The sequence below is a fragment of the Anopheles gambiae genome, chromosome 2, assembly GCF_943734735.2.
Source record: "Anopheles gambiae chromosome 2, idAnoGambNW_F1_1, whole genome shotgun sequence".
Lineage (NCBI taxonomy): Eukaryota > Metazoa > Arthropoda > Insecta > Diptera > Culicidae > Anopheles > Anopheles gambiae.
In genome coordinates this window covers 45,276,502-45,302,527 of record NC_064601.1, presented here as the reverse complement: position 1 = coordinate 45,302,527, position 26,026 = coordinate 45,276,502, and the positions used below count along the sequence as shown (strand labels likewise).

Here is a 26,026-nt window from a genome sequence, read left to right as displayed (position 1 = left end):
GTACGAAGTGTTTCCGATCTAAAAATAATGATCTCACCTTCGTCTCGGAAGTACTCAAACATCTTCGACCATCTATGAGTGTTTCATGCCCGCACTTAAACACACACACACATACAATGCTAACAGTGGTCTGAGAGACGGAGCCGGAAGGCGGTTAAGAATGGAGGAGCATATTGAGATCGCTATTTCGATTTGCCGGATCGCAAATCTCAATTTAATAGCCTCTGCACGAAAGCGGTGCTATTCGGCCCCATTCGGACGGAATATAGCCCTGCCGATAATGGAAGCGGAAGGTATGAAATGGATGAACAAACATCCCGTACACTACTGCAGGCGCTACGTAAAGCGACGTTCAGCGGCGCAGCTCAGATAATGTTTACATCTGCTAGTTTCGTTTATGGTCGCAGAAGAAGCAGGCGATCCGGCTGATATGGATCGATCAGCATTGCTACGTGAGAGCACTGGACGGGGTGCACTATAATAAGCGCAACAGAGTGGCTCCAGAGTGGTGGAATGGGTGCTTATTGGATAGAACATGTTCTATGGTAATATTAGCATTACTTTATGCACTACCACGCCCTTCCCTACTGCCATTTGGCGATAATGAGTATTTTTTTTTATATACAGCTTGCAGTCACGCTCACAACCATTGTTCTTAATTTACATAAATTAACTATCTTTTTTATTGAACATAAAGATGTTAAATAGTGTATAAAAAAAGTATCAGAATAACAAATTATTTAAATTGACTGGTTGATTACCTGATCAAAAGCAAACGTATTTGCTAAACTTTGTTTAACAAATGCTTCAGTTTCAAACGGATGAGTGTGGGGGCAAAAATGTGGGAAAAGTTCAAAATGTGCTCCTGTCATCGTTGCTGTTGCTGTTTTTTATATCATTCTTCTCATCTCGATCGATATTGAACTTACCGACAAGGTTAAGATGTGCTTGTAAATTCACCAAGAGGGTCGACTACAAAGGAAAATCCTTGAGAGATTTCATGTTCCTGATCAGTGAAGTAAAATAAGATATTTGCTATAAGGGATTTCGCATTCGGTATGTTTATGAAAATTTAATATTTATGTTTCTTTTCAAATCTGATTCCCCGAGACAGCTATTCAAGTCAGTAAATAAATTCCCAAAACTTTTTTTATTTGGCAAACCTTCCTCAAAATAGCTTTTAAATGACTTGCGACGAACAGCCATTCAATTTTGTCGTCAATTTTTCTCATTTCCTGCACAAATCCTGCACCAATCCCGATCTGGCAGTCCAAACATGACCTAAGCTGGCAACTAATTTGACCCTTTCCTAATAATCTGTACACGGCACTATTAAAAGTGAATCTAGCTCCACCACTACATTCCACTAACCACCGACGGGCGACCGATTTTCCTGCCTTGCTTTGCCAGTCATGTGTAATTTTACCACTCATCATAATATAACCATTAGCTCCCGGGTGGCTGTAATTGAGGTCAGTGCTAGGCTCAGGCGTGGGAAAGCGTGGGTTAGACGAAAAACTGGCACTTTGATCCTTTCCGTTGGCAAAACGTATGTGCCCACATACACACGGTTACCGGAGGCACTTTACAAGAAGTAATCTCTGTAATATTAAATATTGACTATACAGGTTGGCCTAAAAGGGTACACCTGGTGGAATAAACTTTGGGATAGATTTAGTTCGCAATTTAACCTTTACAGCAGAGAAAGTAGGTATATTTATGAGCTTTTGCTTCGAAATTCCCGCCCCAAAAAAAAGTATCAACGAACGTATGAATCAGCTGGCAATGCTGAAAGCCTATCGGAAACAGCCATAACTTGCCTTCATACACGAGCCACTGACAGGCTCACTCAGCCGTAGGTATCACTTCCGGGTGAACCCGGTGTCCCCTGCAGTCCAACCGATGGCCGACCATTTGTGCCGTGATGAAAGCTTCCAGAAATTGGAGGGCAGCAGGGACTAAAAATAAATGGCACAATTTTTCGTTCATCTCTTCGGTTCTACCCTCCTATAAATGAACCTGTTTGCCGTGTTCCTCCGGTAATGGTGGACTCTTGCATGATTGATTCGCTCGGAATGGTTGGAGCAACGCAGCCAGAAAGGGTGTATATGTGTGTGTATGTGTGTGAGTGTCTGTGTATATAGAACGTGAAGGGACCTTCCGGCCATCCAGATGGTAGGGCTGGGATCCGTTTCGAGCCAGAGTGTTCCACTGCTGCCAACCAGCAAGCAATCACCGCACGTGTGAACCCGCACCAGACACACAAATAACCATTCCAGCCATAGCACAGCACACCGGAGATGCTAAATCGAATGAACGATATCAACGCAAACCGGAATTTAATTTCAGCTCATCCACGTGCAGGTGAAACCATTTTGAACTGGATGCTGGTGGATGCTGGTGTTTGATTTGTTTGAGATGAAAGCAATGCAGATGGGGCCGTATTTTTTTTTATATTTTCGCATATGCATAGTTCTTGTGCAAAAGTTTTCCGGAAAATGGAAATGAAACTTTAACAAGTGGTTTTGAACAGATGTTTGTTTTGCCTGATAAAGGGTTCCGTAATGTTCAGTCCTTTGCTGAATGTGGTTCGTTAAGTAGTGGATGGTTCCATCTGATACCTTTTCTCATTGTTTGCCTTTTGGTTTATCCCAAGACTTGGTACTAAACTTATAATTAAGGACTGGCTAGATGGTCTAATGGTCGACGATATGGCTACTGCAAGGCATGGTGGGTTTGAATCTTATCTGAATCGTTCCCCGGTAGCTTAAGGGTTTTAAGTCTTAGTTTTATGTTAAATCCTATGTTTACTGCCAAAATTGCCATAAAGATCTCAAATAACACAAATCAATTCATTGCTGTAACGACTATGAGATGGAGCAATTGAAATTTCATTTGCGCTAATTAAATCTCCTACTTCTAGCATGTTCCGCTCCATAACAAAGGTTAAACCTCTTTTGCAACGTACAGAAAGCGTCTAGTGTGTCGAGAAATTCAATTTTCATCTCTTTAACACCAACAGCAAGTGTAGTGTTTTCTTTACGTTGTACAGAATACACAATCACAATTGGAGCCACGTGTGTCACCTTTCCAGCTATTAAAGTACGAACGTTTATCGGTACCATCGGGAACATCCGAGCATCCCCTTGTTTGTCGATTGTTGTCGTCTTCGTTTCCGAGCTGTGAAAATATTATCCCGACAGTCGTGAGATACAGAAAGGGGATAAGAAAATGGCAAAGACTTTCCAGTAGCAAGACAGGAAATTGTCTCATGTCTCGTATATTACCATCTTCTGGTAGGTTTTGTACGTGGGTTTATGTCTTTACTTTAAAGCACGATTGCACGCTGTATTGCAAGATGGAATCTATGCTGGTGCCACGCATAAGTAGCGAGCCCCTGTTGAAGTAGCAGAACGTGAGTTCTTTGTAGAAATTTAAAAAAAAATAGATTGACTCAATCATTCGTCACGTTTTAATGGCAAACGGAGATATGTTTCAAATTATAGCCAAAACGTGTGGGACAAAACAAGGCCTGAAAAGAATAGGATGCCCCTAACACTCATTATAGAGAGTTGTTAAATTCCATAATCCTTTCTTTTACGCTTAACTCTAAACTTGTTAGCTCTAAACTGAAAATGAAGAAGTTCTCCCAAGAAGACGGTCAATTTTTCTTCAATTTTATTTATTTGGCATGGCTATTGCACTACTATTTTGTTCATTTTTCAGCTCTGCAATTCAATGACTATTTAGAAGAAATAATTCATTTCTGAGGAAGGGGGGAAATTTCTGAGCCCCTTCGTTTTTTTTTAAATATAAATCAGTATCATCAATAGAAACTGGAAATATTTGCAAAGCGCTGCATTAGAATAACCATCAGACTAAAATTAGTAAGCCTGACCCAGTTCTTTCTTGTTCATTTTTATCTGACTGGTGATTGAATTACGAACTGATATAACTGTCACTGCTTCAAGCGACCCGATCATGAACAGATTATGGATAGGTCGCTAGTGGATAGGTCGCCTCTACCAAACAACACGATCAATGTGAAGATATTCTTTTTAACTCTTTTTTAATGATTTATTGTATCATTAAACTTCAACTCCATAAGCCTTTAGCAATAATACAGAAATGTACTATTTTTGTGTTCTAATTTCCTGTTGAATGCCGAAAAGCGAAACCAATGATACCTCAAATTCGAAGTTCTTTGCTTGTAAAGAATCAAAAGATATATTTTCAGTCCAATTTAATCTAATCATTTATCGAAATACACCTGCATATACATACATATTGAGCAACAAAAAATGAGTTACGACTGGGCTACCGATTGAAGGCGAAGGGTTTGTAGCATAGAAAAAAAGTTCTTGATAATTAAGTGGATCGATTCATCAGAAGGCGCTGCCTAGAATTAGATTCTATACTCTTCGAATTACTTCATTGATGCTGTGGTGCGATGTAGGCCACTACAAAAGGCTATATTTTTTCTGTTTCAAGCTGATATAATTCAAGATTAATTTTGGAATAGTCAAAACATTATCCAAAAAATCATGTATTTAAAAATTAATTCATTCTCGAAACGATGCCCTACTAAACACTCCCGTAACAACATCAACACGATGGTCCATCTAATAAACAGATAATGAAAACAATATCAACAACATCGACCTTGAAGAACTCTTCCTCTACTGTCCACCCTTTAGTCAAAGGTTCGTTGTTGACCGGTTTTATTTTGTTGGTCTTCCCCCACCGCTCACCTCACTATGCTTCTGTAGAGCGTACGTGTTAGTTGCTTCGCGTTAGTTCCACCTTCACCCTTCGGACGCTATAAGAGAGCAAATATTGCTAATGTACAGTTTGCTACGGCGGCTCACTTGTGCGTCGCAATGTTGCGCTTCCGTACTAGGTCCCAAAAATAAACGTCAACGTCAGCGCCACATTACCAAATCGATCGTCGCCGTTGATTTGTTTGATTCGGCTGCAGGTTAACAATCGGACGCCCTTCACCATAAGCCTTTCGATAGGTGCTGTGTTGTATCAAATAAACACAGCGCAAGTTCTCCCTCCGAATTACTGAAGTCAGTTGATTTGAAATGTTTGATTTACGATCGTGGACAGCGGAGATGTTGTAGCGAGCTCTGTCAGTATTTGGAGTCCACTGCACGTGTACGGGTACGGGTTTGCTGGAATTCTATTCTCGTATGCTTGGACGCCTCCGAACAAAAGTCATGCCACACTCGCGTAAGTTACATTGCGGTGCATCATACAAAGTGCAAACTATCTCTCTTTCTTTCTCGCGTGCCCACACACACTCTCAAATAGGGGCACATGTGTTGAACAAATGCTTTGAAATGATCGTTGCCCCTCGAAGGGGGGGGGGGGACGTTATGGAGAAGAGGCACACGTAGCGACGAGAGGACACGCAAATGTATAGAGGGGGCGTTAATTAAACGACAAACATCTGTGTGTCGCAGTCAACCGTTAGATGCAGTTTGCGCGAGTGCAGTAACGATCGCAGAGAGCAGCGATCACGGTTTAGTTCGTTCTCTTAATTTTCGGGTGTGTTTCCGTGCCATTTTGTGTTTTATGTAGTGTGTATCAATTTTCGACACACTTTGACACTCACACGACCAAATCATATTCGTGCATTCTAAACTTACCCTTTCTTCTCTCTATCTCTCTACCATTCCAGATGGCCGAGCTGATGCAGCAGATGCGCGATCCGGCCACGGTTGGCGGTGGCTCCGTTGGCAGCATACCCCAGAGCATTGTGTCGTCCAGCGCGAACGCAAACGATCTGCAGAAGGCGCTCCGCAACCAGGGTATCCATTCGACGCCCGCCTCGAACCTGAAGCTGTCGGAACAGATGCGCTACGCCCAGCACGACAGTAGCCCCACGCTAGCGTATCATCTGCAGCAGCACCAACAGCAACAGCACCAGCACTATCAATCATACCCGCAGCAGTACCAGAACGGCGGCCCGAACCGGCTGGCCACGTCAAAAAGCTACTCCGGCGGATTGAACCACTCGTCCGGCGGTGTGAACGGACCGACCGGCAGCGGTGGCATCTCGTGCAGTCTCGCCTCCCTGCCGGACATATCCGCCAACAACTCGCAGTTCTTTGAGGTGCTGTACGTCGGCAAGATCAAGGTGTCGCACAAGCGCGTCCCGTACACGTTCATCGACGAGGCGCTGCCAAAGTTCAAGGCGTACGATGCGGAAAAGCTGCGCCAGCAGCAGGAAGCATCGCGAAAGGTAGGGACCATGTCGCATTTAGCACCTTCCAGTTGTGTCATCGTTTTTTTTTAATAAAACCTAACCTTTCCGATTCTCTCGCTCTCTCTCTCTCTCTCTCTCTCTTCTCTTTTTGTCTAGCAAAATGTACCGATTAATGCAGAATCGGTAAGCAGCAGTACGGCGGAAGCCGCAACGACACAGCGCAGCAATGAGGCCGAGAATAAGGGCACAGAGTCAACGCCACCGGCGGCACCGGACGATCCGCCCGAAGTCTTCCAGGGCCGTCGGGTCAGCCATTTCGATATACCGACGAAGAAGATGTAAGTACCGCACCGCCAGCAAATCGAGCGAATTAAGTATCTTCCCACGTGTTGTGATCGCGAGTGGAGCCGGTTTTGTTTGCGCGGGATCGTAGAAGTTAACGAGAGAGGTCAGCCAGATCATGGCCACTCGCTAGATAGGCGTGTGTGTGATGATACACGGAGCGTGATAATAGTGTATGCTCGTGGTTTACCCCTTCCACTGTAGCGATCATACACACACACACAACTGCATTAATCAAATTGCACCCGTACACGATTCATTACAACATCCAACACCTTACCTAACCCACCCATCATCCAATTTACGTTCATCTCCAGCGAGAATGGTACCGTGGGGGAATGCAATACGTCCGGTAATGGTAAGCCAGCGGAAGAGCAAGCTAAAATCGGTGAGAGCACTACCAACGAACAGCACCAACAGCACCAGCAGCAGCAGCAGCAGCAACAGCAGGAACAGCCACAGTCAGCCACGACAGCAACAGTAGCACCACCAAATACAGAACGTGTCGTGGCCAGTAATAAAGAAAGCAAGTCAGCATCACCGCAAGACGAGGAGTAAGTGCGGTAACCTTTGGTTGCATCCGTTTAGTATGGATATTAGCTGTTTGAGTTCGATTAGTTTCAGTCGCTTCGGTGCTTTCGTTGCATGTGACCCTCGCGGGAGAGGGTCGAACGGTTCCACCACCAGCAAAGGGATGCTGTAAAAATCTGCTTCTAGTGCTGCCGATTACCAGTTCTGTTAGAAGAACGTACATTGTCTTCTTATGATTTACCTCGATTTGTTAACGATGTTCGTCACAAAACTAAACTGTTTCATGCGTTGCTAAATCATTTCGCTGATACATACATTTCCCATTTTCTGGTTGTTCTGTTTAGTTGTTGTGTGTCTTTAGCTATTCCTTAGTGTGCTTAGTGGATAGACTCGTTGTGTAGTGAATGAGTTCTTAACGCTTTTCGCAATTTCGATCTTTTTATTTTTGTTTAACTGTGTAAGCAACAACAAGACTTTCCGTCTCATCTCGTACACCATTTTCAAACATTAGCATGTTAATTTAGCTTCAATCTGGCCATAGAACGAACACTCTCTCTAGCCCATTGTAATAACCTTCCTAAATTATCCCACCCACTCTCCAACCAGTGCACCGATGCGTCGCGATCGGTCCGCCTCGATCGGATCCATACCGGTGGTCGAGCAGAACCGTACGATGGTGTTCCTCATCGGACAGTCCGATCTGCGTCTGATCAGCCCCGATCGTAAGCAGGTGCTGCTGCACAAAGCGTTCCGCGACGTGGCCAGCTGCGTGCATGGGCAGAAGAATGCCGACCACTTCGGGATCATCTGTCGCGACGTGAACAACGACGGCTACATCGGGTACGTGTTCAAGTGCCAGTCGGAACAGGTGGCGGACGATATCGTGACGGCGATTTCGCTGGCCTTCACCGCCTGCTCGGAGCAGTCGCAAAAGCACAAGCCCGCGGCGCAGATATTTTCCTGCGAGCACTGTCCAATGCTCTGGTACCACAAGCTGTGCACCGACACCGAGGGGCTGAGTGACAAGAAGACGCAGAGCACGATATTCAAGCGCATCGAGACAACGCTCACGGAGGACGAGCAGCGGTCGTTGAACGAGAAGTATCACGGTGCGGAAGAGGCCGCCGGCAGCAGCCTGGGAGAGCAGAACCAATTCCTGATGATGCTGCTGCGAGCTCACTGCGAGTCGAAGCAGCAGCGCCACGTGCACGATACGGTCGAGCATCGGACGGAGTTTTTGAACCAATATCTGGGCGGCAGCGGTATCTTCATGAAGGCAAAGCGATCGCTCACCAGCTCGTTCGATCATCTGCTGAAGCGGCGCACGAGCCGGGACGACTATGTGGCAGGTAGTCTGAAGGACTCGAACTCGGCCGGTGAGCTGAAGGAGGGCAATTTTGAACCAGTTACGCGTGCCCGATCATCCACGATCGGATCTAGCCCGGGAATGGGACGCAAAAACTCAGACCTGGGCAATGGAACCGCTCCACCGCTCAAGTCACCCATGATGGATATGTAAGTGAAGAGTGTTTTTAGAAGGGACGCGAAGGGTCGAATCAATGTTCACTAATTTCTACTTCTCCATCTCAGCTTCATCAAGGTGGGCAACAGCCCGCGAGATCAGGGCCATGCCGGGTCCTGGCGTCAGGCGATGCTGCACCGCGTGGTAACACCATCGAAGAACATGCGCAACGGCCCGGACGAGTACATGTCGCCGTTGCGCGCCGTCGGTGGTGCCCCGGCCAAGAAGCGTACCCGGGAAGAGCTGCGCGAGCTTTGGCGTGTGGGCATCAAGCAAACCATCATACTGAGCCGCATGGAAAAGGAGAACGCCCATCTGCAGGCACGCCAGAACGAAATTAAATCGAACGAGATGCGGCGCGTAAAGCTGGAGTACGACGAGATTGCGGTGTGCGACAAGCGGTCGGCCGAGCAGTGGGATACACTGCTGGACAGTGGCACTGCTGCGGGGACGGCGACACCCACCAACCAGGCCGTGCTGTATCAGGCGATGCGGAACGGCGTGCCGCGGTCTCGGCGGGGCGAAATCTGGATGTATCTGGCGGAGCAGCACGGGCTCCACCATCCGGACCCGATCGATACGACCAACTTCCCGAACTTTAACACACCGTACCACGTGTTGCTGAAGAGTCTGACCGAGCACCAGCACGCAATCTTCATCGATTTAGGTTGGTGCCTTGGCGTTGGTGTTGCTGGAATGAAGGACCACGTCTGTAATGTATTCTTGCCTTCTTCTTGCAGGACGCACATTCCCGGATCATAAGTACTACAAGGATGCACTGGGCGTGGGACAACTTTCGCTGTTTAATCTGCTGAAGGCGTACTCCATTCTCGATCCGGAGCTGGGCTACTGTCAAGGGCTAGGCTTCATCTGTGCCGTCCTGTTGCTGCACGTGAGTTGCCCGTTCATGTTGAGCTTTGGAGCGATCTCGTCACTCCCCTCTAATCCACTTCTTTCTTTCCTGCACACAACCCTCAGCTCGAAGAAGCCGATGCATTTGAACTGCTCAAGCATCTCATGTTCCGGCGGCAGCTGCGTGCCAAATATCTGCCGGACATGAGGCAATTCCAGCTGCAGCTCTACCAGCTGGAGCGCCTGCTGAAGGACCACATACCGGAGCTGTTCCAGTGGTTCAATCAGCACGACATTTCGCCCACGCTGTACGCGGCGCCGTGGATACTGACCGTGTTTAGCTCACACTTTCCGCTCGGCTTTGTCGTGCGCGTGTTCGATCTGATCTTTCTCGACTCGTTCGACGTGTTCTTCCGGTGCGCGATCGCGCTGCTGGAGGTGCACAAGGAGGAGCTGCTGCAGCGCGACAACTTCGAGGACATCATGAGCTACCTGAAGACCGTCATCCCGAAGATCGATGCCGACGTGATGGAGAAGGTTTTTCGGAATGTGTTCCGGTCAGATTTCTCGCGTCAGCTGATCGTATCCCAGGTCGAATATAATGTGATGCAGGAGGAGATAACGTGCCAGAACCACTACCAGGAAAGCTACAACCGACTGAAGGAGGAGCACCAGCAGCTCGACACGCAGCTCCAGTACGCACAGTCCAACCTGCTGCAGCTCGAGAAGACGCGCCTGGTGCAGCAGGACCAGATCCAGTCGCTCCAGACGCAGGTCCAGACGCTGGAAAACACCGTCCACACGCTGGTGCGGTACATCGAGCAGTCGACGGATGCGGTGCTACCGAGCGACGTGTGCCGCATCGTGCAGCAGGTCCAAGACCTTCAGCTGCAGCAACACCAGCAGCAGCAGCAAAAGAAACGCTCGCCGATCTTTGTCGATCGCAAGATCGGCAAGTCGATTTCGTTCAACAGCAACCTGGGGCTGGCACTGAACGTGCTGGAAGAGGCAACCGAACCGGACGGACCCGGAACGCCGACGAAGAAAAAGCAACCCTACTTTCAGAACTCGTTTACCCAGATCCGCCAACAGCGGGCCAGCCTGTGGCTGCACAAGCTGGACGAGTGTAACACCAGCCCCGAGCACGGCAGTGCCGGAAGTGTAGCGAGCGGCATGAGTTTACCCTCTTCTACCAGCCTGAAGGGATTGGGAAGCAACAATGACGACAGTGGCATAGCGACACCGATCAGCCCGCAGCTGCACGCACCGTCCACCACACCGATGGTGGCGGAAAGTCGACCGTTGGTACCGTCGTTCGAGAACCATCCGCTGAGCAGCTGCGGTGACGTGGCCGTACAGTACAACGGTACGACACAGCTCAAGTCGCTTAAACCACGCTCCCAGTCGCGGCATGGTTCCGTCTCGCTGATCGTCAGCGAAACCGCCACCGAACCGCGACCACAGGTCGCCACGGATCGAAGTTAACAGCCTCGCGCGGCAAGCCCGGGCACGTGCCAGCACGTAGAAAAAGTGTAATGAGAAGGACAAGGTATTCGCTTCCCGTACGCCTATAAAACCCATGCTAAAAAAAACAACAAGAGGTGCAACGGATGTGTTCAACATCTACGTTCTTCCACCTTTCGGGGATGTTGCTTGGACAACACCGCTAGCACTGTTTCGACTATTTCGGCACAACGCGAACCAAAAACAAAAAACCTTAATCAATCTCACAATAGTGATTTACAAACAAAAAAATCTCTCCCGGGACGGCTTACTCCCTGGCTGGAGAGCCTCTCCCGGGTGTGCGTCTATTTAGCATGCAAATTCTCCTTCGTAATTCAGTGTGTTGTGTCAATGTTCGTTCTTTATTGTGGGTGAGGGAAAAGTGGAAGGGTCTTGGAGATTTCAAAAATATATAATTTCCTCCCTCTGCTTTCTAACAAACGACACCACACCGCCACGCGGTTCATTGTCGCCTGCCGTTGTTTGCTCTTTCCCCGCAGGACGACATGGACGCTGTCGCCATCTAGCGGAGAGTAGCAATACTGTTTACATTCAAACGCGGAGAAAGGACCTCTAACCATTATCAATATTGATCACGCTTTTGCAAAAAGAGAAAAAGAAGAGAACAACAAGAACACTACAAAACTCAGCAACCAAACCCAACGCCAGCAAAATGCTTCGTACAATTTGTGAGTGTGAAACAGTAGTTTGTAGCGGAATTTCTAGTGCGGCTTTTACAACAAGCTACCCGATTGTTATTATTTTTTCAAATATGCTATACTTTTTCGCTAGAGCTACTAGCAGCTGTAGTATTCAACATTGGTACATTGGGATGGTAAGCTGCCGGTGGAGAAGCATCTATGTACTTAAGAAAAGGGTTCGCGCAGTCGCGAATGGAAAGAGCTCACCGAAGAGATATAGGCGGAAACGCGGTTAGATCGCACGCAAAGCAGTTTAGCAGATCAGCAACAGTAGTAGTGATTGTTGTTTATATTTTGATAATCGGACTTTAAAATTGGCTTCTCCCGAGCACTCCCGAGCAGGCTCCTTTAGTACGCTTTCTCGCTTAGTGACAGGCAGGAAATCGAGGAAAGGCAATTAATTACCAAAAAAAAAACACCAAAGGTTAATCCCGGCTCACAGTTTGGTAGGAAGCGAAGGAATGAGGAGGGAAAAAAGGAAAACACACCTTTACCCCAACAGTTGTATTATTAAAGCTAACCGTGCAACACACCTAAGCTTCGGCACGCACGCAACCAGATTAAGAAGGAGAACAGAGAAACATGCTGATGCTTGCTAAAGCGCAATAATCCGGCGTATAATCGCGTATATTGCCAGCTGGGTTCGCATATTGGATATTTTATTCGATATTATTTTCCACTGTGCGGGTTTTCTCGCTCGCTCCTCGTTGGAATAGGCCTTCGTGCGTTTTGTAGCTATATTTGATCAAGCCTTTTTACATTGCTTTCCAAACCCATTCGTTGTAAATATATCGTTTAGAAAAGGTGAAAGCTATACTACAAATCCTTCTTGCCTCGATTCATTTTATTGTTTGTTTGATTGTTTGGGTAGTGTAATTGCGTTATTGTTGAGTTGTTTGCTTTTAGTTGTTATACACTAGGTTTAAAGGTTCTTTTAAGCTGTTTTAGTTTCTTCCATTTTGGTTGGAAAGCTAAAAAAGTGGAAAAATAGCTAAACATAATATATTATCAAAATCGATTCGGTTACACTTAGGGCAAAGAGAGAGAGACAGAGTGAGGGGATGGAAACAGTTTTCGCAAATATAAATAGATGTATGTACAACACCATCACACGTCCTGCAAATATATATATATTTAGGCGTCTTCTAAGATATGGAAACAATCGCGAGAAGGAAATAAAACCCAACATCATATAGCTAAATGGAGGAAGATGGCCACTTTGTGTTTTGTTTAATGTTTGAAAATCCGAAAAAAAATGTTGCGTGGCGTTGGGAAATATATTTGGATATTCGGATGTTGTTTGAGAAACGCCACCAGGAACGCAAGTGGATGCTTTTCATTACACCTTTTCACATCGTTTCAATTCCAATTCCGATTGTACAGTGAATTGGATTTTCGTTTTGCAGTGCAAAAATTAAACTTTCCATAAAAAAAGAAAGCCGTACTGAACGCAGTTTTGTATCAAACTCGATGTGAACAAGAGATGTAATGCCAATCGTAGGCGCTTCGGCGCAATGAGAATATACTCGAGCATTTCATTCGTTTAGGAGATGAAGTTAAACGATGTATTTGGGGAACCATTGTAAAATGATGTGTGTCTCAATCGGTGGTGTGCTTCAATACCCATTCTTTCGTCCGTTATCTTCGTTATTGCATTATCTGTATCCTCCTTCCCGCCCTTCGGTAAAGCGTTTTGTGCGGTAATTGCATCATGGCTGGCTTACTTTATTAATGTCTCACTCAACGCCCTTCCCGGTTGCGCACTGTATTGCCTGCAGCATCCGCGCAACATCTTTTTCGCTGTTGGTAATCTACAATCCTGCTGCTTCTTCTACAGCCAACTCTCATCGATTGCTTGTAGATCAACGCGCATAGCGGCGCCCAAAAGGAACATAAACATTTGCCGGTTGCACTGCAGAAACACAATCTTCCATCAATGCATTGCCATTCGCCTTCCTCTACGCGCAACGGAACCGCATTATGCACAGTTCCATTCTACTACTTTGCCCTACACACACACACATACATAGAAACACACTTCTGTCTCATAGTTCTAGTGGTTGTTTTAAACTCTATCGATTGAAATAGTTCTCGATATACTATCCGGTATGGGGTAAAATTGCTTACTTTTAGTCTCTTTTAGTCTTTCCTTTTAGTGTGCTCTTCCGGCGGTGTATCAAAGAAAGTGTTTCGCGCTATGCGCGCCCTTCCTGACAAAGATACCGAACCCCGTGGCGGTTCACAAAACCAAAAAAGAATCAAGCAGTTCGGCCCCGTTTCCGGTTGGCGTCGTACACACACATCTGCCGGTTATTATCCATTGGTAGTCCTAACTTACTGGAAGATCTCTGTTGCATCGTAACGAGCACAGCAAATGTTTTATTTTGCTAAATCTGAGCGCATTCCTACACAGGAGAAAGCTTTCGTTAAGCTGCTAACACTAGAGAGCGCTTTTCCTTGTCTTACTGCTCCTAGAGTTTATGCTGATCTCTAAACTCTCACACACACACACATGCAACGTTCCTAGCAGCTCAATATAGTATTTTTTAGTTGAGTAAATTGTGTTTTCGTTTACTTGGAGCGGGGGAAAACGTTCTGAACTGAAGGCTTAACCACAATCCAACACTCGAGAGAGACAGATGGACATATACAGAGATCATTCAAAGCAATCGTTCGATGAATCGCTTATAAAAAAAAAACATTCAACAGAAAATATGAAAATATGTTTACAAAAAGAAATACAAAATAGCAGAAAATTTAGGGGAGGAAATAATGCACCATGAGGACGGGTACTGGGAATCTCGCTTTCTCTCACTACTCAAACAACAAACTGCTCCCCAGGGACCTAACCGATTGAGTTGGTTTAGTTTGGTTTAGTTACGTAGATGAAGGTGTGGTGGTATAAGGTATGCCTGTCTGCCGCATGGTGATTGTATCGCTGTCCAGGGCCATGCTTTGTCTTTACTGACTAGACAAATATCTCACTCCTGCCCTGGGCACGAATGTATTCCTGAAAGTACAAACATAGATACATTATAAATTAGTACGAATTTGTACCGATAGGCCAGTTGCTTCAACATGAAAACCCCCAATGTACTTAGCGATTTTTTTTATGCGAAAGCGATACGAAGCGCAAGCTGGATGATCTATAGCACAAACACACTACAAAACTGGAATGGAACTGAAAATGGAATGAGTATCGAAAATAATATGAAAACACATATAGCAAGAAACACATAGAAATAATAACAAACACAGAAAACAAACGAACGAAGCGTATAAACTTAAAATAATCTCTCTATTTTGCTTGAATAAGATGTCGACGCCAGAATTTGGTTTATTGTGTGTCTCGTGCGAAGAAGAGAATTATACTGAAGAAAAAACCGTACTCTCCTAAGACCGACCTTCACGCCGCCCATTATCTTTTTAACCTAGGCCCGTTTGAGCACAACGTAGTCGAAGCTAAATGATAATAATATTAATAATAATAATCATAATAATAATAATATTAAACGTAGCAATAGTTATAATTAAATTAAAAATGCCTCAATTTCAGTTGGTCTAGCGATTGTCAATTAAGGATGCGGGCGGACTAACTCTATGCTACTACTGAGTGGGTCTGTGTGCGTTTTTTTTTTTCGGGCAAAGTTTACTACTAAAACTATTACGCATGCTTTCCGATGCTCTTGTCTTGTCTTGTGAACGTATTTAGCAGCGTAAATCTTCAGTGTATAATTTGAAAGCAAGTTATTCGACAAAACAATCGATGCCTCAAGTATGTTCAATTTCTTGCTGGAATGCAAATCTATGTCCATCTGCCAGAACGATGCCGTATTTCGTATTCACAGATAAAGCAGAAACTGATTGGGTGTGTCAAGCTGCCATGCTCATCCCGGTCGATCTATGGTGTCCTGCCCACTTTATGCCTCCTCACGCGCACACACACACGAACACGCATACACACGCACAAACACACGTAATAACACCATTTTGGATGGAATCAATTGTCAGGACTACTATCGTGGGGCGCAATCAGTGTTCTTCCTTTTCGACGTTAAATTTAAACACGGAATAAGCGTATGCCGCTGCGAAGCTAACGGGGACAGACGAATTAAAACACAAATGTACAGCTAGTGGATAATAAAAGTGTACGCTACAGACAGCCTTAAAGTGTGTGTGAATCTCTCTTGCGCATAGCTTCAAGCCTGCAAAATGCAGGTTTTGGGCGATGGATTCTATCTCAGCTCACCGGAACGAAAAGGATCGTAATCTCAGTTGGATTAAAAGCAATTGAATAAAAATATAAAGCACATCAACGATTGTGCAGGGACAAACGGACAACTTAAAACTAAACAGATTAAAATCGTACACAAACACAAACACGATTTCCCCTTAAATCAAGCATCGTTCTAGCTACGGGTTATGAATCAGGAATGATGCCTCTAATTCACGGCGTGACGGCACATGACACTAAGGTAGCCTAAACTAGTATGATTGCAAACTTCGTTGTGTGTATGAGAATGTTGTTTGATGGGATGTTTGTGTTGCTTTCCCCCCGCCTGGCCGCTGGTGCCGCTCTGGCCGTGGCAGTATAGCAACAGCGTAAGCCACGATTCCGTGGGTGGAAAGAACCTGACTGGCGTTTCAAAAACAGACCCTCTGCCATGAAAGTCTGTACAGGGTGGCAATACAATGATACGATTGATCGAATGTTCCCGCCTAACCCCCGTGGGCCGTTGCTCTTTTTCCCCTCCCTACCTAGTAGAACTGGTTGCCGTGAATCGGCTGGCCCGGATGATGATGGTGACTGTTGAGGATGGGTTGAGCGGGAGAGGTAAACAGGGACGGTGAGATAGCGCCACCGATCAGCTGATGCTGGGCGACGTTCTGCGTGGAGGTGGCCGCACAACCGATCGGTGGTGTCATTGCCAGCTGCTGGGCCGTAGTCGATTGTTGCTGCTGTTGCTGCTGCGGACCGACTGCGGCCTGCTGATGTTGCTGCTGTTGCTGCTGCTGCTGTCTTCCCGTGCTCGAAATAAGTCCCGGATGAATGTTCGGCTGATGGCCGCCAGGGCCGCCACCGTTCGCACCGCCACCGATCGCCATCAGGTTGGTGTTGATGATTGTCGAAGACATGTCGACCTCGCCGAGCCCGTTCACCGTGATGCCGTTGACGAGGTTGACCGCATTGCGTGCGCCCTGTGCGTCCAGCTGGCTCCAGAACGCTTCGCTCGGTGAGGTGGTGTTGGAGCCGGGCGGTGCCGCAACCGGTGCGCCAGTGTACCGGAAGTAGGGGTTCTTTAGGTCGAGCGTGTTCGAGGAGCTGATCATCGTACCCTCGAGCTTGAGGTCGATTTCTACGTCGTAGCTTTGCCGCTGGTTTGCTGCCAGCACCACCTTGCCCGACAGTACCTGGCCCTGCTTCACGAAGATGGGCGTCTGCAGCAGGCAGCGCACCTGGTACCAGTGCGTGAGCGGCTCGGTCGGCGACGTCGACAGCCAGATCTGTGAGCAGGTGCCGGCAAACTCGACGTCGAACCAGAACGCCAACCCGTGGCACGTGCCCGTCTCCAGCATGTGGAACTCGACGTCGATCTGAATCCGGTGCAGGTCCTTCTCGTCCGCCGTTAGGAAGTTCGTGGTGTGCCGGATCGATTTCGCCATGCAGATGCGTATGTCGAACGTGTCAACGATCGGCTGGCGGAAGTACTCCTTCATCGCTGCGTCGCGCAGCGCCACCAGATTCACGCCGTGGAACTCGGTCTGCATCCAGAAGTTAGCCTTATTATACTGCTCCATGTAGAGCGCTTCGTCGGTGAACGGGGCGACGTGCAGGTCGCCCCGGGACGGATACATCTTGCCGTCCGACTTCAGCCACTTCTTGCCGTGCAGATACGTCTCGAGCATGCGCTCGTTGTACAGCATGTAGCCCATCGGCTCGGAGATGATGACGTCCACCCGTTCCGGCAGGTCAATCTCCTCGATCTTGCCCGCGATCACGATTATCCGATCGGTGAGATTGTTCGAGCTGACCAGCTGCTGTGCGTACTGCGCCATGTTGCTGGCCTCTACCGCGTACACCTTCGCGGCACCGGCCTGGACAGCAAAGAACGACAGAATGCCTAAAAACAAATACAGAAAAGAACATTCGTAATCCGATTACCAAGGCGACGGAGCGGTAGTGATTGACCGTCAAGAGCGGCCACAGTCTCTTACCGGATCCGGCTCCCACATCCAGCACGATCTTGTTCTGGAAGTCTTGCGCATTGTTGTAGATCGCCCGCTGGTACGTGCTGGTCCGCACAAAGTCCTGCATCATGTTCTGCTGCTGCGACAGGTAGCCGTAGAACTGGAAATACTGCGACGCGGACGAGTCCTCCGTGCGGAGGTTGAATACTGAGTTCACCTTGCCGGACAGCTTGTGCAGCAGGCTGCGGAACTGCTGACAGTCGCCCCTGGACGCGAACCGGAACAGCACCAGCTCCCCTCCGACCACCAGCATGTGTGACGTGTGGCCCCGGCTGAGATGGGTCGTGCCCGCCCCGCTCACCAGGTACTCCTCCAGCTGCTTGGGTGGCGTGGCACCTTCCTGCAGCAACCGCACGGCCATACCCTGTGGATCGTAGCTGCACACGACCGTCACCTTGTGGTCGTACTTGTTCACCAGCTTGTCGCTATCGTCCAGCACGAGCACACTGCAGCCCTGCATCCGAGCCATTTGTTCACTCATCTTGAACCTTTTTTTTCTTGCTGAGCTCTCCTTGTTGCTGAGCTGTTGTGTTGACTTCACAGGTTGCAGAGCAAGCCTTCGCTGATGGTTAGATCACAGACCAAAGACACACCGGGCGCACGCAATACCACCACACTCACATACACACACACACACAAACACGCACTATACACACTCTACCTAAAACGGTAGATGCTCCGCAGCAAACAAAGGAGGAAAATGCACCGCTCTGGTGGAAAAGCGAATCCCGTGTACACGCACGATTCCGATAATGGCCACGGTCACGGTCACGATATGATGGCGGCAATGCACACACTCACACACGCGCACAAACACTAACACATACACACACACGCTGGATCGCAGCACACGGTTGCGTCTCTTTCTCTGCCAATTTGCAGGTTAATGGCCTGACCAGGGTTCACGGAGCACAAAGCCCGGGCAGCAAAACGGTACCGACGATGCGAGCAGCACAAACTCCGACGCGTTGCAGTACGGCGAGCGACAGAGAACACACACGCCGGCCTTTCTTCCCGGCTGCTACTCGCTTTACAAAAACGGGGCTGCCCTCGTTGCAGAATGCAATTTGCGAATGCGTTGCGCGGCCGAAAAGGGTCTTTTTGAAGGGATGCTGCCGCGCTGCTGCTGCTGCTGGCACTCGTCTATAGTCAATTGAAGTTAATAGATTAACGCTTCTTTCTCTTCTTGCCAGCCGCCAGGGGTATCACGTCCGGGGGGAGCAAACTCTAGCGGGTTAGCGGGAAAAAGGGATATATTATTTTACCACCCCGATAATGGAACACGTTTACTTCATTTGCCACCTGCCGCCAGTGGTAATGAATGATTTGAGGAAGAACAATTTAATTTAGAATTTTCTCAAATTATTTCAATTACCATTCCCTGGAACGACACACACACGCGCCACGCACACACAAGCACGGAAGGACCGTTTTTCGCATCGCACGCACACACCTCGCTTGCACAACGTGTGCTGTCAAACTTCGTCAAACTGTCGTGGGCCGCTTATGCTGCATGGGCGTATTTTGTTTGCTGTATGGGCAGCATTTAACGCGCGTCGTTTGTTTACGCGTAAACATAAACAATTTCCTCTTTTTGTTCCTCAGGAGCGCTGCTAAGTTTTATCGTAAAGCAGAGCTCGAAACTACAGCCGGCAAAATGCTCACGGTTTGCTGCAGAATCTGCTTGAAAAATACACATTTCAAACAGATGTTATCTCTGTTCGATACGTACAAGGGCTTCGTGATTCGAGATGCGTTGCTGGAACTGTTTCAAATCAAGGTAAGACGAGAAATGGTGACCCCATGCAGCAAGCTGCCTAGATGCGAATTATCTATCCCTTGTTGTGCTACACTACACAGATCCTGCCGACCGAAATGTTATCTACAATCTGCAATGCATGTGTGGCAAAGGTGTGCACTGTGCGAGACATCCGGGAAGAGTTCATTGCCCAGGAAAGCAAATATCAAGAAATTCTTGGGTAAGCATGGAGCCGTAATGTAAAAGTCGGATACCACTATACCGTCCAAACTTGTTTCTTTAATTGCAGCACTGAAGTGCTCCAAGATCCAATACATTCTCAATCCCCACAAGCTTCGTCTACAAATGTTTCTGCTAAAACTGAACCCACCCCAACGGTGGAAAGTACCACCGAGGAACAAATTGTTGTGGCCACCAAAAGTACTGACACAGCGGTAGAGTCTCCTATCGAACAAACGAATCTTGCGATCAACATCGATGGAAATGTTAAACTTCTACACGGACTGGGGCAAGTGTATGATTTAGATGAGCGGGATACACCACATAGCGACTTGGATGAAATGCGCGAACCCGAACCCGAAAAGTCGCCGGAAGTATATGAAATCACAAAACTCACAACAACTGACGACGCGAATGAGGAGGATATAGAAATCGCTAAAAAACAAGCGTGCAACGAAGAAAGTTCTAGCGGCAGTGAATTTCAGCTGTATTCGGCTACAGCAGCAAACAGTGAGGAAGAAACTTGTGATGCAAACTGCATGTATATCTGCGAACGCTGCGTCATGTGTTTTGAGACGGACGAAGCGTACGAATCGCATGCTTGCTCAATCGAGGAAGGGGAAAGCAAGCGTTCTTGCAAGAAGTTGCCAACCGGCGAGGACTTATCGTCGGACAGGAAACAGACAAAATATGTGAATCTCGCCGACATCCAGTACGAATGTCCGCACTGTTCGGTTTCGTACGAACAGGATAGTCAACTGCTACAGCACTGCCGCTTATACCATCTGGATGAGTTTGAAGCTTTTCGTTGCACCATATGTATGGCCGAGTATGCCTCACAGGCCGCACTGACTGATCACAGCGAGTCGCAGCATCCGACCGGGTATCGGTGTCGATTTTGCAATAAAAAGCTTTTGAACTCGTACGCGCTGAAGAGCCACGAAAACGTGCACACCCGGCAGCAGTCGTTCAGATGTACCGTGTGCAGCAAGAAGTTTGCCCAATACACCAGCCTGTGGCGCCATATGGCGATACACAATGATATAAAGGCGTACGAGTGTGACATCTGCGAGAAACGGTTCCGACAGAAATCGGTGATGATAGCGCATCGCCGCACGCACACCGGAGAGAAACCGTATGCGTGTGAGGTGTGTTCGAAATGTTTCCGGGACCATAGCACACTGGCCAAGCACAGGCGTGTGCATGCAAAAGATAAAAAGGAAACGTGTAAAACCAAAAAAGGGAACACGATTTGGAGTACATCTTGAAGGAACGAAATGTTCGGTTCCATGGTCATATGCTTTAGTCAACAGTGACAATGCGGCACGATCCAACGGAATGAGTGAAATCTTGTAACCATTATGAAGGAACTAATGTATTTGCTACCTACAGTGACAACTTTCTATAGGATTTCTATAGGAAATTCGGAAAGCATGTATCGGAATACCATGGGAATATTTTCAACTGTAATCTGGCCCGCGACCCAAAACAAGTTAGACATCACTGTCCTAAGATGAATTTAAGCTACTCTTTTTTTTAGCATTCGTAGGAGCTTCAGTGATTCACGAAATACATTCAATATTTCAAAGCATTCTAATTGGTATACTTTGTAGGTGTATGTGATTTTGAAAAGATTTTGAAATCATTTTTTGAAAAAATTACAAAAATCGCATATACTATTAAGCACGTGCCAATTAAAAAGCTACTAGTTTAACTAGTTAGTATAAAGTGTACCATAGGTTCAGTTAGGTTCTTATATAATTTTTGTGAAGTTATTTTAATCTTTTTTGTTCAGAAGATAAGAATTTTTATTATAGGATGAGATCATTTTTATATTTCGAGCGCGCTTCACAAACCATGACTGTCACAACCACAAAGAACGCATTAAGATATCTAAGCTAAATGTCGATTCCTGTAGCACCTTAGTAGTGTAGTCCTTACATTTTCACCGTCGATTGTTGAAAATTTAATCAATCTCCTAATCAAAATAAAATCATTTCATTTAGCTTCGAAAACATTAATGATTTCGGGAAACTTTCAATCTTTCTGTATGGCACCAAACTATCACAATGAAGATAAAAATGTTTTAAGATCGACGATAAACTACAACTACAGAGTAAAACATATCGGAAAAGTTGCATTTGTCGAACTCGTCCATTGTATGTTATATGCAATGAAAACAAGTTTACCGATTTCACTGATTGCATTCCACATCCAAGACTAGTTTTTACAATGTTTTAGAAAATCAGATTTCCCATACAATCTGGTGTTTTAATTTTATTTTTTATTTAGGTGTCTCGAAACTATCTAATATACATAAAATACAGTGGAGCGTCGTTTATCCGGGTACCTTTTATCCGGCTGTCTGTTTATCCGTGCTGTTGAGAAATGACAGTTTAATACAAAGGTGATATTGCGTGCTGAGGAGAGTATTTGACAAAAAATCGGATATCAGAGAACATTTTCGTAACAAAAAAAGCTATAATTCATGGCCAATTTAAAATATTCTGGTTGGAAAACATGAAGTTTATAAAAACTGGCTAGGTTTTACCAAAACATAATATAAGTTTCCAAAAAATATATACTTTGACTCATTATCGATGTTATTCGAGTATCCGGGCGAGGTTGAGTCCCGATGAGCCCGGATATACGGAGCTCCACTGTTAATTCATTTGAAAATTAAACATCAGAAAACTGTGTTCACCACCAAACAAATCTAAAATCTAGGTTCAAGTATCGTTTCGAATCCGAATGTGAAACAGTTAATACCTGGAACTTCCAGAGAATAAATGAATCGTGAGCTATTTCTGGATCGGTATGGGTTCATAATCGGCTCGAGGTCCGGTGTTGGATCAGTCTCAGTTTCACGTCCGGTATAAGTTCAGTCTCAGTTCCAGAATCGGTACAGGTTCATGATGGGTTCCAAGACCGGGATGGGTTCATGATCGCTTCCAAGACCGGTATGACCAGTTTTGGTTCCTGGATCGGTATAGGTTCGGTATTAGATCTTGAAACAGTAAAGCTAATATATTGGTGTCAGGATCAGTAAGGGGTTTGTTTTGGTTTAAGGTCTCTTTAGGGGTCGTCATACGTACTTCATTTTAATTGGGTTGCGAGGCTATTTATTTCGGCGCATTCTGAAGGGTAAAGGAGTTCTTTGAACCTGGCCAAATTAACTAGTTGTTCTTCTTTTTCTTTGGCTCAACAACTGTTGTCGGTCAAGACCTGCCTGTACCACTAATGGGCTTGGCTTTCAGCTTAGCTTTTCGGTTTGGCTGTAATACGAAACTGGCCTCTTTTCTAGTTGTTAAAAATGGCAATACAGTCAGAATTCAATAGTTGAACGTTGTTAAGTTGGTATTTTTAGTTGATAGCTCGATAGTTAAATTAAAAAGCATGCGTTTGTTTATAAACTCGGTTTTTGAAAATTTCACACAAATCTAGACCGCTAGATTTAAGAAGCTCTAAGAAGGTTAAAGAAAAAAATCGGATCAATATGGAACCAATAACTTCAGAATGTATTTCTCTATAAAACTGTTACCCTCGATCCATTTGTTTTCCGACGGTTTGACGCTTCGACGGTTTGACGCTTATTTACTATGACCATCGCCATGGCATATACTTAAGTTCAATAATTAGTATGGAATGGCTATTGTGCTGAGGGTGCACCAATGAGTGACAGATAATCCACCAGAATGGTGCCAAAATAGATGAATAGATGAAATACAGTCAGTCCAAAAAGTATTCGACTAGCTGAATATTTTGCAGAAAAAGGCGAATTATGGTCGCAATAGGCATGGGGTGGTAAAAATAATCATGGGGTTTGATAAAGGGACTATCAATACACATATACTGCTAAAAAATAACCATTAAAATCGTGCAATAGCAACCAAAACGCATAAAAGCTAAAAAAAAGTCCTTTGATGGGTGCGCAAAAAGTATTCGTCTATCAGGCTTTTGGCGTAATATGCTTAAGAAAACAAAGGTTATGGAATTAAAAAAATGCACTGATCTTGTTTCTTATTGCATTTATGACTATTGGTGACTACTTGCACAACGCAAGAACTCATTTGAACCTTTAAAAAGGCTTATTTTGACCCCTACATCCTACAAGCTTGTTCTAATTATTCTCTAGTAGAAAGATTGCATTTTCGTGCCACATAGCCAAGTTCCATTGAAAAATTGGCATCTTATATCATATTGACAGTCTATTAAATCATTTTCATCAGTTTGGTTTTAGCTGGTTTGGTGTTTCGGGCAAATGACAATGCTCTGTATGTTCTCCAGCTTAACCGGTCTTGAAACATGTGGTACTTTTTAAGCACAATTTCTCATAACTGGCACCCAAAGTACTTAAAAACTGCAATAATATATTTCCTCATCTCGTGTCCTATCAATTTGAATCATGTTTATAGCTCCCCTTTCCTCAATGAGCCCTGGTATAATGACACCATGGTGTTACCGTTAAACGAGATTTTGTTGCTGCATCTTAGTAGACTGTTTGCGCTATACTAGACGGCGGCCGTATGACCTTGACGAGTTATACTTGATTTAATATGTTAGTTCAGCCTAATTTCAAATGATTTTTTTGAATTATTTGATTTGATTTGACCAGTTTTGGCCACTTTCTGCGTGTGGTATTATTCAAACAAAACATGTTTGTAACAACTCACCCATTCAAGGCATAACATGACCAGCTACAATGAAATGCAGTATGACCCATCAACCAAATGTGACCCATATATTTTCTTGTTCTTATTGGCCATCATAAATTGCACTGATTTCTTGGTAATATTTGATTTTTTGGACATTAAAACTGCTTCATTCGTTAGATTTACCGTCAATGATGGCTGCTTACATGGCAGTTTGTCATACAATTAGTATCAGAAAATGGCCAAACGCTGATCAAATGAAGGAACGAGGCCTCCCACACATTTTGTAACCTTCAAAAATGGGTAGGATAGGTTATGCATAGGATTAAGATACGATTTTCGCCATCATTCTACATTCATTTAACTTCCCCGCCTGTAGTGACTCTCTGACCACTTGAAGTGCAATTGAAACAACAGAATTGCATTAGTTTAGATAGAAGTAACTAGATGATTGATAATAATAAATTTAGTCACGCCTGACGTAGTACTTGGCCAGCGTAAATGATTAAAAAGCTAGTTAGACGAATACTTTTTGCGCACCCATCAAAGGACTTTTTTTTAGCTTTTTATGTGTTTTGGTTGCTATTGCACGATTTTAATGGTTATTTTTAGCAATACGTGTGTATTGATGGTCTCTTTATCAAACCTCTTCATTACTTTTACCGCCCCATGCCTGTTGCGGCCATAATTTGCTTTTTGCTGTAAAATATTCAGCTACACGAATACTTTTTGGACTGACTGTAGATGAAATTCGTTAAAATTCACTTTGTAATACATACTGCTAGTACTACTTTCATTACATAAATTATCTGCTGTTTTGGGAGCACTTAGGACTTAGAAGCAGTCCTTCTCAATATTTTGTTCTGAATAGTTTATAGTACTTTACATTATAGTTTGTTTTAAAATTTACCAAACCAAAATGAATAATCAAATTTATTGCTTTTTGCTAAGTAAATTTCTACGTTTATTAGGAATAGAAAGCCTCCTTAATTGCTTTCCTATCGTATGAAGCGTACATTGCACTTCCGCTCTCACATCAACCGAAACCATAGTAACAGTCCATAGCAACGCCCAACGCAGCATTCAATTTCCATGCTAGTACCATCATCGCCTACACCTTGCCGCACTACTGTTGGTAAACAACTTTTTACAACCAAACAGCTGACCCAATTTCCTGGCAAGGATACCCGAAACACAATTGCGTGATTAGTGATGTAGTATTCATTCAGGACGACGCTGGAGTAGTAAACAAACCTGTTGCATGTGATATGGTGCGTTTCTCTCCCAATCAATAGAGCGAGAGAAAGAGAGAGGAGCGAGAGGGAGAGAGAGAGACAGAGAGAGAAGGAGAGAGAAGAAAATAAACGATGAAAGCGAGAGTGGCGTAATTTTCTGTCATTTACATTCCCACAGCATTCCACTGGTGCCAAATTGGAGCATGTTTAGCGATAAAATTTATATTTTTGTTCATGCTAAGCCTAC

The 26,026-nt window shown here is 45.4% G+C and overlaps 4 protein-coding genes across 15 annotated transcripts in view; 2 read left to right on the top strand and 2 right to left on the bottom strand.

The window, feature by feature from the left end:
- Positions 1–12,870, top strand: part of LOC1278751 (TBC1 domain family member 1) — a 28,350-nt gene extending 15,480 nt beyond the window's left edge. For 4 of the 8 annotated variants that reach the window (XM_061650146.1, XM_061650145.1, XM_318376.6 and 1 more), the window contains 7 exons: positions 5,687–6,250; positions 6,371–6,552; positions 6,874–7,110; positions 7,694–8,602; positions 8,678–9,276; positions 9,350–9,501; positions 9,588–12,870. In XM_061650146.1, the coding sequence (XP_061506130.1) occupies positions 5,687–6,250; positions 6,371–6,552; positions 6,874–7,110; positions 7,694–8,602; positions 8,678–9,276; positions 9,350–9,501; positions 9,588–10,946 (4,002 nt within the window). In that variant the 3' untranslated portion in view covers positions 10,947–12,870. Of the gene's footprint in view, positions 1–5,460; positions 5,554–5,686; positions 6,251–6,370; positions 6,553–6,873; positions 7,111–7,693; positions 8,603–8,677; positions 9,277–9,349; positions 9,502–9,587 lie in introns of those variants that run through there. The other 4 variants (XM_061650147.1, XM_061650150.1, XM_061650148.1 and 1 more) reach the window with 3 other exon arrangements.
- The window catches only part of LOC5667525 (uncharacterized), a 386,862-nt gene that overhangs the window by 120,021 nt on the left and 240,815 nt on the right, over positions 1–26,026 (bottom strand). The gene's annotated exons all lie outside the window — the stretch shown is intronic.
- On the bottom strand, positions 13,208–19,402 carry LOC1278750 (histone-arginine methyltransferase CARMER). Of its 3 annotated transcripts, none has more exons than XM_061650152.1 (3): positions 17,882–19,393; positions 16,424–17,787; positions 13,208–14,675 (listed from the first exon to the last, which is right to left on the bottom strand). In XM_061650152.1, exons 1-2 carry the CDS (start codon positions 18,393–18,395, stop codon positions 16,424–16,426), a joined length of 1,878 nt encoding a protein of 625 aa, XP_061506136.1. In that variant the 5' UTR covers positions 18,396–19,393; the 3' UTR covers positions 13,208–14,675. The 3 variants fall into 3 exon arrangements, with proteins under 3 accessions (XP_061506136.1, XP_061506138.1, XP_061506137.1); XM_061650154.1 differs by lacking the exon at positions 13,208–14,675 and adding an exon at positions 14,768–14,846; XM_061650153.1 differs by lacking the exon at positions 13,208–14,675 and having other exon boundaries at positions 14,945–17,787; positions 17,882–19,141; positions 19,290–19,402.
- On the top strand, positions 19,417–21,913 carry LOC1278749 (zinc finger protein 239). The gene is made up of 3 exons (XM_318374.6): positions 19,417–19,694; positions 19,775–19,893; positions 19,963–21,913. Exons 1-3 carry the CDS (start codon positions 19,428–19,430, stop codon positions 21,158–21,160), a joined length of 1,584 nt encoding a protein of 527 aa, XP_318374.6. The 5' UTR covers positions 19,417–19,427; the 3' UTR covers positions 21,161–21,913.

Bases quoted from the DNA above. Each gene is read 5' to 3' on its own strand.
- LOC1278750 (XM_061650153.1), bottom strand. From the start codon at position 18,395: ATGAGTGAACAAATGGCTCGGATGCAGGGCTGCAGTGTGCTCGTGCTG. The intron at 17,788-17,881 runs GTAAGAGACTGT...ATTTGTTTTTAG, and splicing joins GGATGTGGGAGCCGGATCCG to GCATTCTGTCGTTCTTTGCT.
- LOC1278749 (XM_318374.6), top strand. From the start codon at position 19,428: ATGGGCGTATTTTGTTTGCTGTATGGGCAGCATTTAACGCGCGTCGTT. The intron at 19,695-19,774 runs GTAAGACGAGAA...TACACTACACAG, and splicing joins TGGAACTGTTTCAAATCAAG to ATCCTGCCGACCGAAATGTT. The intron at 19,894-19,962 runs GTAAGCATGGAG...CTTTAATTGCAG, and splicing joins AAATATCAAGAAATTCTTGG to CACTGAAGTGCTCCAAGATC.